At 44.4% G+C, this 12,862-nt stretch overlaps 1 protein-coding gene across 3 annotated transcripts in view; it reads right to left on the bottom strand.

Moving 5' to 3' along the window:
* Window positions 1–5,598: 5,598 nt before the first annotated feature.
* LOC143267225 (disks large homolog 5-like) overlaps window positions 5,599–12,862 on the bottom strand; it is a 74,034-nt gene continuing 66,770 nt past the window's right edge. For 2 of the 3 annotated variants that reach the window (XM_076544249.1, XM_076544248.1), the window contains 3 exons: window positions 11,767–11,895; window positions 10,925–11,108; window positions 5,599–7,166 (listed from right to left, as the gene is read on the bottom strand). In XM_076544249.1, the coding sequence (XP_076400364.1) occupies window positions 7,047–7,166; window positions 10,925–11,108; window positions 11,767–11,876 (414 nt within the window). In that variant the 5' untranslated portion in view covers window positions 11,877–11,895 and the 3' untranslated portion in view covers window positions 5,599–7,046. Of the gene's footprint in view, window positions 7,167–10,924; window positions 11,109–11,766; window positions 11,992–12,862 lie in introns of those variants that run through there. The other variant, XM_076544247.1, reaches the window with a different exon arrangement.

Raw genomic sequence — 12,862 nt, 5'->3', positions numbered from 1 at the left:
ACATGGGGAGGGGCTGTTGGCTGACACTTACTAGAGTAACAGAGTTATAAACTGAAGCTCTCTATGTTAGAAAGGGGATTTATTTTAGAATGACTTTCAGGCTATGGTTCGGCCGACACAATGATAGCTTGCTATGATGGAAAGTCCAATAATCCAGTAGATGCTTAGTCCACAAGACTGGATGACTATACTGGTATGCAGTGTATGCTGGAATCTTAAAGAAGTTTTGGTGGAGGAGTTCTTATCAGATACCCTACCACTTACTATAGAGACCAGGTCCCAAATACAAGCCTGAATCATCAACTGCATGTCAGAGCTTATGTTCTAGAGAAATGGAGGAGTCCATTCCGCTTGATGATTTGGGGAGGCAGCATCCCATTTTCAGAACCCTGGATATTGAAAGCTTCTAAAGCAGCACCAGGCACATTGTCTATTTTAATTATTCTTGGTGGCACACAATGCAGTGCCCACACTCATGATCCTAGTGTCAGTGGTGAGCTCTGCAATATGATTTGGCTCTGGAGTACGATTTATTACCTGTTACTTCTGTCTTCAAATCCTGCCTCTTTGAGCCTCAATAAACTTCAAATCCTAATAATCCATTTTTGCTTTGAAAACAATTGATGATTTGTACCTGTTGTATACAGTGAAGACCCCACAGAAGTCTTCCCTAATCCCTATTGTTTAAGAGAGAGTTTTTGGCTTTTTTGTGTTTTTTTTCTCTTTTGTCTTTCCTTTTCAGGATACATGGAGTGAGCAAGAAGGGGTCTGGAGGATTTAAAGTCCAAATTCATGTGGCCTGAGGAGGAACCCCATTCTTTCTGACAGGTCCAGTATGTTTGCTGTGAGAGGCCTTTACCCGTTCTCTTTAAAGAGACCCATTTGTCCCTCTTGGACCCCTTTCCACCACAGTCACTACCACACATATCATACTTATTTCAATGTTTATTCTCCAATTGTATAGAAAGGCCAGCGACTTGTCACTGGGTTTCTAGCTCATCCCCTACTACCCAAGAAACCAGAGACAGGTATTTATTCTTTATCAGCCATCCATGGCCATAAAGAGGCCAATAAAAGTCATCATAACCATGGGATCTATAGCTGACTCAGATGTACCTTTTGATTATTGTCACTCCTTCCTTTCACTCTCTAAGGGATCCATTTGTTCATGAATATTAGTAAAGAGCAGAATACTACTCTGATGACTATTCTTAGTTGTCAACATGAATATATCTGATATTAACTAAAACCAAAACAAACAGGGCACACCTATGGGAGATTTCTGCTTAATTTCTGCTTAACCTACTAGAAGTAGGAAGATCTAATTCTAGTCTGGATCTTTGAGATAAGAAATCACAACTTTAATTCTGATGTTTAATCCAGATGTAGTCTGGACAATTCCTGCTGGAAGCCTATAGAAGGACATGGAAGAAGGAAGTTTTTACTCTTTCTCTACTTGCTCTCTCCTTGTTAGCACATCCATTCCTTCACTGGCATTAGAGCCCATTTCTTTAAGATTCCAGCATACACTGCATACCAGTAGAGACATCCAGTCTTGTGAACTAAGCATCTACTGGATTTTTGGACTTTCCATCATAGCCAGCTATCATTGTATCGGCTGAACCATAGCCGGAGTGTCATTCTAAAATAAATTCCCTTTGTAAAATAGAGAGCTTCCGTTTATAACTTCTGTTACTCTAGTAAGCCCTGACTAATACACCAGACATGTAGAGAAGACATTCTGGAGCAGTTTGTGTCTCAGCTGTGTCACAAATTCCCAGTGCCCACCTTCCCTTAACCATTCTTCAGGTGGTGCTTTGGTGTCGGCCCTCTTGGTTCTTAGAACATCTCAGCAACAAGAGTAAAATAGCAAATATCCAAAATCTATCAATTGGAATGCAGAATAATATAGCAAAATGAGTGTATCAGATGGAAAGATTCTAGGGTAAGTGAGATATAGAAAGCCTTAATAATAGAAAAGCTTATCTTTTGTCGTCCATGGCCATGTACCTACACTTTTATTAAGATCATAGGACAATTTCTCAGAGGTTTGTTCTCTCCTTCAATCATGTGTGTCCTAGGGAAGGAACTCAGGTCTGTAGGCCTAGGAGCAGTTACCTTTGCCCACTGAGCCGTCTCTCCAGCTGATCACATCATCCATAGAATTGATGATGAGCTTTGTATCTGTATTGATGTGGTGAGTGTATATATGCCTTTTATTCATAAAGAGTAGATCATTTCTATGCTTGATTGACAGCACCAGTTTGTTATCCCACAGGATTACTTCCTCCACACATTAATTCTCTGATTATCTGTCAGTCTCAGAAGGTAGATCTGTTGAGGGGAGCTTCATAAATTAAAGCACTATCTGGAAGAAACGATTCCTCCATACACAGTGAGATCAGCTGTGGTTAAAGAGCACCATCAACAATCCCTCTCCTTTCCTAGCCTTGTAAAGACATGCTCCTCATGATTGGCATGTCACCTTTGCTTCAGGCTCCATCCACTATGGCTGGTCTGAAGCTTACTCCCAACACTTACCTGGAGCATCAAGAGGCACCATTAACCACAACTCCACCACCAGTAGTGTCTTCTCAATTCTGCATTTCATCAGATGGCCCTAATCTGCATTGTCATCCAGGACGAGATGTGAAAGATCTAACCCTGACAATAAGTGATGCTGGAGTACGATCTTGAACCCTAAGACAATTACAATGCCTACATCATATGCTTGTCCCTACTGGTCTCCTGAAATGGTTGGGGCTGATTCATTCAAAACTAACACAGCATACATAACTAAATGGACAATGTCAAGTGCAGGGTCTGGTGAGATGACTGCTGTATTTTGAGTAGATTCTCTCCCAAAGGACCAACAGAGCAGATAAAAATCTTCTTTAACTCCAGGCTCACATGGAATCTGATGTCTTCTTCTGGCCACTGGTGGAATTGCTTGAACATGGTGTAGAGCCCTGCAGCAGGCCAAACACCCATAGATATAAATAAAAGAAACAAATCTTTAAAAAAAATTGCACCAATTCATAGTTAAGGACAAAAGCACCAAAAAATGTCCCAGCATATCTTGTAATTCATTATGTCTGCAGTCTGGTTATCATTGATACTATATTCCAAGGAAACCATGGGCAGATAGCTCTGGTTTTGCTAATTTCTTTTTTATTTTAAACATTTTATTATTCTCTGTTGGTTTCACATCATGCATCCCAATCCAACTTTTCCCATTATCCATTCCTTCACACCTGAGCTCTGCCTTTGAAACATCCCCTGAAAAAAATTTAAAAGGAAAACTGAAAACCCAAATTTAAAAACAAAGTCTTGGCAAGGAAGTTTTAGTGTGACCCAGTGAGTCACACAGAATACCCTTTAGTGTATACGGCTTTTCTTAAGTGTTTCAGGCCTCTCTGGCTTCTCTACACTATAGATGATGGACCTTCACTTGTGGTCCTACTCTTGGATATCCTAATGATGTCTTGTGTCATAGAGATCCTGAAGCTTTAGATCTTCAGAAACTGGGCCCTTTACCTGCTCCAACAGTCCATGAAAAAAGAAGATGTTAGGGTGGGATAATTCATAGCCATGGTTCTGGGCTGGGGTTACCTGGGATGATCCGACTGCCAGGTTTCTTTCATCTTCCACACCCAGGCAAGCTCTCCAGCACTGCCCCACCTACCTCACCCCATGCAATGGGCAGAATGGAGAGAGGCCAATTGTCCTTTCCTCGTGCACTCAAATCTGACTTACCCACACTCAGCAAAGGGTCAGCTCTAGTGTTTTGCTGAGATGATGTGCCAAGTCCACAAACCCAATTGCTGCAGCTGCTGTGAGCCTGACCCAGCTCCTCTGTTCTCAAGCCCCAGATTCCCACTCTCCCACCAGCTGCAGGTGGCATTTGCTCAGGTGAGGAGGGCATCTTTCCCTTGCCCTTGCCTACACAACACAGAAGAGGGTGGACTGAGTTCTTCTGCTCTCAGAGCCTCAGGGCCAGATCACTGACACCACAAACAACAGGGTCAGCTCTACTGTGCTGCTCAGTCCAGGTGCAGAACCCACTCTCCGCAGTACTGCAGTGGGTGAGGGGCAGGTCCAGTTCTCATTAGCGCTAAGGCCAGCGATGAGTAGGGTTAACTCTTTGCATCCCTATCCTGTCTTCAGCAGTAAAAGGAGCCACTCACATCAACATAGACTAAGTCTGTGGCAGGGCAATGGACCAGACAAGGCCTTTGACAGCAGCCTACGCCTGGAGGACACCAGGGTCCCTGGAAGCAGCATAGGCCACTCAGATCTCTATGGCCCCAAAGAGAACACAGGCCCTAGAAACTACCATGGTCCTAGGTGACAGCCCAGACCCCTCCCTACATCTGCGTGAGCCTTGGTGACTGTACATGCCGTAGATATGAACACAGAACCTGGTTGTGTTTGCAAGATGCATACAGATATGTTCCCAAGTTGTAGCCCAGGCCTGGATGCCACCATGGCTCTGCTTGGCAATGAAGGTCACACAGATTGGCAGGGACCCAGCAGTACCACATTCCATGGTGGTAGCTCAGATTCTAGGCACTGTCTTTGATGGCAACAGGGGCCTGAGATATCAACACCGACCCTGGCTACAGCAGGGCCATGGATCCAGACATGCCCCTCAGTTACAGCCCTGGTCCTGATGTCATTATGGTCCTAGGTGGCGGTACAGGCTTCTAAGACACATCTGTCCACTTGGGGGCATATCCATTTGACAACAACATGGTCATAGGTGGTGGCCAAGACTGTAGGTGGCTGCCAGGCCCTCACTGGCAGAGGATGCATGGGTATCAACACAGACTCCAACAGTTTGTCAGGGCCATGGACAGGATATGGCCCTTGGCAGCAGACTAGGCATGGATATCATCATGGGCCCAGGTGGCAAGCAGGCTATGGATTTCTTTTCATAATCCTTTAGTAAATGTTTTCATTTCCTGAGAGGCTTTACAGCAATACTGTTGTTTTTCTAATTTATGTGGTTCACATGATCACATCCTGAAATGGGTATACAGAATGCTATAGCTAGGGTGGATAAATATATGACAACAAGGATACAGTATGGATACTTTTTCCATTACGCAATGGGAATCCACGGAGTTGACAACACCATCCCCATCCAAAGCCCTGTGTAGCCCTAGCTTCCTGAGAACCCACTGTTGTAGCTTAATCTGGGCACACAAGTGATCTGATGTTACAAGAGATTCTGGGGCTTACTAGAGTGAGACATCACACCTGACCAAAGAAATTGCTTCTAAGTCAGAAAAGTTCAAAATCACTTTATTATTAATAAAAATACAGTAATATTACTCAATATGAGCTTAAAGAAATTAGTCAATAAACAGTGAATATCTTAGTAAAATACCTAAATAACAACAAGAACAAAAGTAAGAACAAATAAATAGCAAAAGCTCAAACCATAACAAAGAAAACCAAAAAAACCCAAAGCAAACAAAACCCAACCAAAACCAAACAAAAAAATTAAGGTCACAAGCATTCTTTTGGTGCATATTTTGCAGCAGAGACCTACAGTCTGTGGCTGGCCTTGGAAACATGGTAGGAAGGCAGACAGCGATTGTAAAAAGCGTTTTAAAAACTAGTATAGCCATGCCTCCTTTGGGTTTGTAGGTCAAGTTCTCACAGAGACTAAGAATGAGACCTTTCTAGAGCATTCGTTGTACCCCTTGGGAAGCTTTTGAGTTCACAGCTCTAAAGGAGTGTCTTCTGAGGAGGAGGCCTTGATCGGAGAGTACAGCAGGTCATAGGTTCAAGGCATCTGTGGTTTCTTTGGCCTCTTCAGTTCTCCCAAGATCTGCTATATGAGAAGGAAAGGCATTCAGACACAGAAGGAGCCTGACTGGGCCACAGGCTAGAAAAAAATCAAGACCTATTCACACTGGAAGCCAAGGTCAAGAGCCCCGAATCTCCCACCAATGCCATGTTTGCTGAGGGTGGATGCATTGGTGGCTCACTTGCCTGTGAGACTTAGTGCTCCTGCTGCAGCAGCTCTGTCTGCAGGAGGCTCTCATGCTGGGCTGTGGCCTGTTCCAACTCATATTGGTGATGGTCTAACCTAGAGGAGGAATGCAGTTAGGGAACAGGCCTGGTGGAGACCTGCTATGTCAGCTGTTCAGCCTGAACCAGCACTAGTCAGCTGGACAGTCCAGCGTTACCTTTCATCTGAGGTCATTTCCTGCATTTCCTAAGGGAGGAGGGTCAGAATGGACCTGGACCAGGATTTGATTCTCAGCTTTTAAAATCTACCAGAAGATGAACTGAGAACTATACTGTGCTGGGCATGATAATCAGGACTTTTCTCCAGTTGTCTAGATAAATTATTTTGACAGAAAAAAAAAACAAAGTAGCAATGTCTGAGTAAGAGTAGAGGGCATATCTACATGAATCTGATTAGATACAGGCAATGAATGTGAGCAACCTGCGAAACTGAATGTAGACACTCTAGGGGAGCCTACAAAAGAAAAGCAGTGAAGGATCTGATTATTTTTAAAGAACAGAAACTGGCCTCGGTTCAACTTCTCAAATCCTAAATCTTCTTATAATAGAAAAATCTTTTCACAGGAAACAGATTCACACTGCAGAGAGCCTGTAATCTGCAGGAGTGTGCTGCATGTAAATCTACCCAAAGGCAGGAACTTCTCTCTAAAGGTGATGTTCTGGAAGGAAAATAAAGTGGCAGGAGCACACACTGTCCTCCACAACTAACCACCCTCCTGCTTGGTTGAGGACTACCATAGGGAGATTTGTGTGGAGAAACAGGGGACACTGAGAAGATTCCAGAGAGCTCAGATGGGAGTAAGGGGTAGACACTCCCCAGAAACACTAAGGATCAAACATAGTGTTTCCTGGAGAGGTTCTTGTTGGCCAGGCCAATACAATATCTTGAGGCATTCTTTCTCTTGCTGTGGCTTGGAGCTATTCAGATGGTGGAAATCCCAAAAAGACAGAGATCCAGGCACAGGTGACACACATGGTTCTAACTTCTCTCCCAGCTTGGGCTCCTACCTCATCTCAGAGACAATGAAATGATGTTGCAGCTTTTCTGCCAAGTCCTCTTGATGGGTGACCAGCTCCTTCTGCTTCAGCAGGTCCTTCGGTCTTTCATCCAGGCTCTCTTGCTCCTGTTCATTAGAAGATTGTGTTCTCAGTGGAGGCTTGCTCATTCATATGCACACACATAATTTCATGAACACACACAAGTACATATATGTACACATACAAGCACACTATAATGCAGTAACATGTTTAGCTTCACAGTTAATACTAACATAAGGAGCAACCACCAGGGATACTAATGAAAACAAGGTAAACCTGTTGGAAGAGAGAAGACAGTGAACATGGGAGAGAGGCAGTTCAGTCAGTGAAGAGCCTATTTGCAACCTAATGCAGAGACAGGTGGCCTCAGGGGTCCTTGTCCGTTAACTAACCCTGCTTAGGAAGTTCCCCAGGCTGTGCAGTATAGGAATGTTCCCCAGCAAAGGACTACTGGATGGTCATGGACAACCCCACTGGTCTTATTCACTGTTTCCCAGTTCCCCCAACGTGAGCAACTTCCTTCAAAAAGGGCTCCCTGTGCTACAGGTTGCCTAACTTTGGACCAAAAGCAAAGAATCTCAGGAAACTAGAAAATCTCCATAACCAGCATCCAAAAGAAACAGTTCCTTCCTTTGAGGTGATTGTGCCATGGATGTGTTTGAGTAACAAATGGCTGACTAAGTCAGTGCCAAATGATTTTATGTATTATTTTGTGCTGAACAATATTCCATGGAAGAGCCAGACTACATTGTACTTTTGCACTCTTTGAATGATGGGCATCATGAGGCTACACTCGGGAAAGCTGATAAATCCCTGAGATCCCCTAGTTTCTCTGTGGACACTGACTTCATGTTCTAGCATCACTGGGTCACCTGGGAATGCAGTTCAACTTTCTGAAGACTTGTGTGTAGCTTCTCACTGTGCTGTACCATTTCACAGTACCAGCAATGTCTGAGGGTCCTCATTTCTCCAAACCCTCCATGAGGCTGATTTTAACTCAGAATGAACAACTTTGGAGAAAAGCAGTTACTGAGTGCTGCAGACACAGCATATGGCGTGTCCAATACCCTCAGGAATCTAAGTGAGGTGCACTGAGACAGCCCCATTCTCATACCACATCCTGGCTAGGGAACTTCTGCTGGACTGAGTTGCAGCTGGAAGCACACTGCAAGTCAGAATCTCTCAACAACTAACATCCAGCCTAAGTTCCAAGGCCAAGGTTAACTGAGCCAAAGTTAGGGAAAGGGGAAAAGCAAGTGGTAGCAGACAATGTGGATGAGGACAAAACAGGATACAGAGAAGACACAGCAAGACACCTGACCATTGAGTGTGCAGTCACCATTCACCCAGAGCAGAGAATAGACACACACCCTCAGCCAGCCTATCCTGCCTCTCAGACACCTTGATTTGCCACAGTGGTCTCCTCCTAACCTCCATGTACTACATTCCTTTGGTTTGCTCCAAGGATTTCTTTTCAGATATATATTTTTGTCTCTACAAATACCTGAAAACCACTGAGTTATAGTAGCTTTTGTGTCCCTTTGTTCTAATGAGCTAGGAGGACATGGAGAAAGATGGGCAGCAGCATACAATATTTGATGGATGCCAAGTGAGGGGGCACAGTACTTTTTCAGAAAAGTTGGTTCCATCATCATTAAAAATATGTAAATGAACATACGAATATAGATAAACACACACACACACACACACACACACACAAGAAGTTACAAATCCACACATACAAATACACTTGCACATATAAGCAACTGAACTTGCAAACACACTCAAATATTTACCCCTATACATACAGGGAGCATAGGCACATACACACATACACACTCAACGACACATGGTCACATACACACACCCAAAGGAGCACCTCTGTGCAAGCAATAGACAGTATTCACACACAAACACACATATAGAAGTTCACAAACACATAGAGAGATGCACAGAAAATCACAACACACAATGTACAACAACCCCAACACACACACACACACACACACACACACACACACACACACACACTTCCTGAACCTAGAATGGTCAGTGAGAGAGGACTGTTGCCTTGCAGCACCTTTTCTGATGTATATAGAGGTAGCGGGTCCTCTATGCTGTCTACAAGGCTCTTAGACTCAGCAAGGCACTGCTACCCCGGCCTGCACTTAACTTTTCCTTGAGTACATTTTATCCATCACAAAACCCCCTGACTCCACATTATCCAAGTTCACACATCATAGTCTCTTCACTCAACTTATCCTGGCTCCTCCACAAACGACCTTGATAACCCAAGAAAAAGAAAGTGACACATTGTCAACACCAGGACGTTTTCAAAAGATGACAGTGCATATGATATGAATGCAGCCCAATGTCAGTCAGAAGGAGGCCAGTGACATCACCTGCAGTGCTTTTCAGGAACCCAGCACTCTGCACAACTATGAGAGGGAATCTGTTCTGAGACACAGCCATGCACATGATATAGTCAGCAACACAATGTCAGCAAGGAGATGCACTGTGGGATTTTCTGATGAGAAGCCAGAGACAACCCAGACATTTCCTGTGGTCTTAGCTCTGTGCAGTGAAAGCAAAGAAGCCTGCTATTTATTGTTAAAAAAAAAAAAGCTGTAGTGTTTGATTTTGTTATTTATTAAAAAACACATTGGTATCAAAACAATAAAAGTAAATAAACAAAAGAGAAAGCAAGTATATCTTTCCTCTTTCTGTGTATATTTAAACTTGTAACATTGGATAAGACAAAACAAGAGAGAAGTTCTACCTTGGAGGACAGGAGATCTAAAGAGCGCTGGGAGCCAGATTAGCCCAAACAGAAATTTTCAGGTTCAATGAAAACCTGGGCTCTAAGGGAAAAAGGGAAGAGCAACAGATGACAACATGGGATTTCATTATGTAGCCTCTGAACCTACAAACCGATGTACACATTTATACAGGCCTGCATAGATAACACACAGACCACAGAAATAGGAAGTGAGCAGAAAACAATGGCGAGGACATCATGCTGTAGGAACAGTTGAATTAAAAATATGCACATCAGGTGTTTCAACTGAGACCCACAACACTGCTATCCATCCTTTGGAGATTAAAAATTCCTAGGAGAGCCCACAAGTTCTTAATGCTATGTTGAGTTGATAGGAGAAAATGTTTTCTTGAAGCTTCAAATCTGTCACCCCAACCCTCAGCCTGTCAAAGGCCTTCCACATCTATGGTCATTCAGTCAGTTTCAGACTGGAAGTTCCAGGATGGGAGAACTGTCCAGCACCATGCCCAGAAAAAAGGCTGAAAAGGGGGTACTCAGGCATCTGTCACTATGAACCAAGAGCTTGGCGAAAGGAAGAGAACACATTGGGATGCAGGAATTAAGGAGAAGACCACATGCCACACAAAACATTGACAATGAGAACCACTCACTGGGCACTGGCAATGAGCTCTAGTCCTTGCAGGCTGCTTCCTATCTGTGATCTCACATGACCCCTGCAAAGCAAATGAGCCACAGGCCACTGACATCATCAATGAAAGCTTTGTGCTGTTCCCTAAGGAGCTCCCTGCATAGCAAACCTCTGATCATAATGACATGTAGGTGGATGATATGTGACTGACCCAGCTCTCTCAATGTACTGCAGCTTCTAGCAGAGCAGGAGGTTTTGCTTGCCAATTATCCAGATTCTTGCAAGAGGCTAACTCTGTAGAAAGACTTGGGAATGATCACAGAAATCAACAGTTGGATGGTATGTAGGTGGGGGTATGGATGAGTGTGGATGGTATATGAGTGTCTCTATGTTCATGGTTGCACAGGTGGGCACCTGCCCCTGCTGCCTCAGCCTACCTGCTGCTGCTCAGCAGAAGGGTCACAGATGACCTCATGAGCCTCCTTCAAGAGCCTCTTCAGCTCCTCACAGGACTCTTGGATCTCAATCTGCTCCTCCCACAGCAGTCTGTTCTTCAGTCTTAAAACATGTATATTTTCCTTCAGCTCAGTCCAATCTCGGAGGACCTGGCCGTGGAGGTAACTGAACAAACACCAAAACATGGTGAGACCCAGCCAGCCTCCTTTGCCATTCCTACCCCGAAGTACCACCCGTGCTGAAAAGTCCCAGACCCCCAGAAAGCCCAAGAATGGAGTTCTCAGTAGCCAAGCATCATCACTCAGATGCAAGCCAAATCCAGAGAGTAACAAAATTGCAAAAAGATTCAAAATACTTCTGAAATTCCTGATGCCAAAAGGGATCCTGTGCCTCTGAGAACAGGGTACAGCCCACACCTGTGCTTAACTGTTCATGACATTGGGAAAGCATCAGCAGGTTGAGGGCAAACACTGTCAGAAGCATAGAAAAAGCCCCAACCAGAATCAATTCTGTCTATGGCTACCATGGAAACAAGCTCTGGGAAGCCCTGGTCAGAGCCCGGAAGTACTAGGATACCTGACACTCCCTTCATGGTTCAAACCATTTGTTTTTTAACAAGGGGCTGCTGAAGCTGGCAGGACATTGCTTGGAGGGGAACAGTGTCTTTTCACACTAAGCAAAACTGAGTCCAAGAGGCACAAGGCCAAGGACCACATGTCAGGCTGCTTGCTAAGAGGCAGACAGGCAAGAACCAGAACTCTCACATTGAGTCAAAGAGAAACATGGCAGAATCAGTCTCTCCCAAGTTAAATCAGGCACATACCTGTAGGATACATTCTCTTCAATCAGATGTTTGATCTTGTTCACACCGACACATATTTCCTTTGGCATTTTCTGTAAGTCCAGCATCACCTGCTTATGCTCCCTTTTCATGATTTCAAAAGAATTCAGCCTGTGGTAGGGCATGGCCCCAGGAGAAAAGGACCCCATGAACACAGGCCACAAGGATCATATGGAATCAGGCTATGCTCTGGACTCCTCAGTGCCATGGAAGACACAGCCTGGCACTTATGCAATAGGTCCTCCTGGTGCTTATTAAACTTCCTATCATGTCCCCAGGCTAAAAGAAGAAGGAGTTATTCACGACTATATGAGCACCCTCAGTGGACTTGGAGCTATAGATGATCTCTCTAAGGAGACCCCAGGAGTCTGTGCCACATACTGGTGCCACCGGAAACCTATGGTGACATTTTCCTGTCTTTACAACAGGGACTCTCATGCCTAGCTGCCTATATGCTACACAGAGGACCAGAGCATTCATTGAGCATTTCAAGGGAGGAGTCCCAACTTCAGGAAGTCATTATACACTTCACAAGGGATTCCAATATTCCACCAAAGTAAGAAGAGTGGCCAAGACGTGAGCTTGTCAAAGTGAAGCTCCCTGGTGTCATCACTGGCATCCCCTGGAAAATGTGAAAATGGCAAATCTTGGGCCCTGCCACAGACTCTAAACTCCCAGGAGTAACACAAACAGACACCCCCCCACACACAAACACACACACACACACACCACATAAAAATAATAATTCTCATGAAATACAGAGAGTTTGCACTGTCTCAGAGTATAAGGAAGAGCTAAGAATAGCTTTAGGCCTTTACTTCCCACATACACAAACATTCCACATATAGTCAGGATGCCCATGAAATGCAAAGAGTTAGAACAGCCTCAGAGTATAAGGAGGAGGACAAAAGAGAAGCAATGATAAGCACCAGGCCTTCCAGACACAAACTGAGATGGATGAATGGGACCAGGCCCCTCCAGGATTTTTCAGCACACAATCATCCGCTGATCAAGTACAAAGACTCATCACAAACTCACAGGACCTAGCATCTCCCACAAGCCAACACCTGCCAAGGCC

The sequence above is a fragment of the Peromyscus maniculatus genome, chromosome 9 (genome assembly GCF_049852395.1).
Source record: "Peromyscus maniculatus bairdii isolate BWxNUB_F1_BW_parent chromosome 9, HU_Pman_BW_mat_3.1, whole genome shotgun sequence".
NCBI classification, from domain to species: Eukaryota; Metazoa; Chordata; class Mammalia; order Rodentia; family Cricetidae; genus Peromyscus; species Peromyscus maniculatus.
The sequence above is the reverse complement of the archived record's forward strand: the minus strand, read 5'-3'. Positions and strand labels throughout refer to the sequence as shown.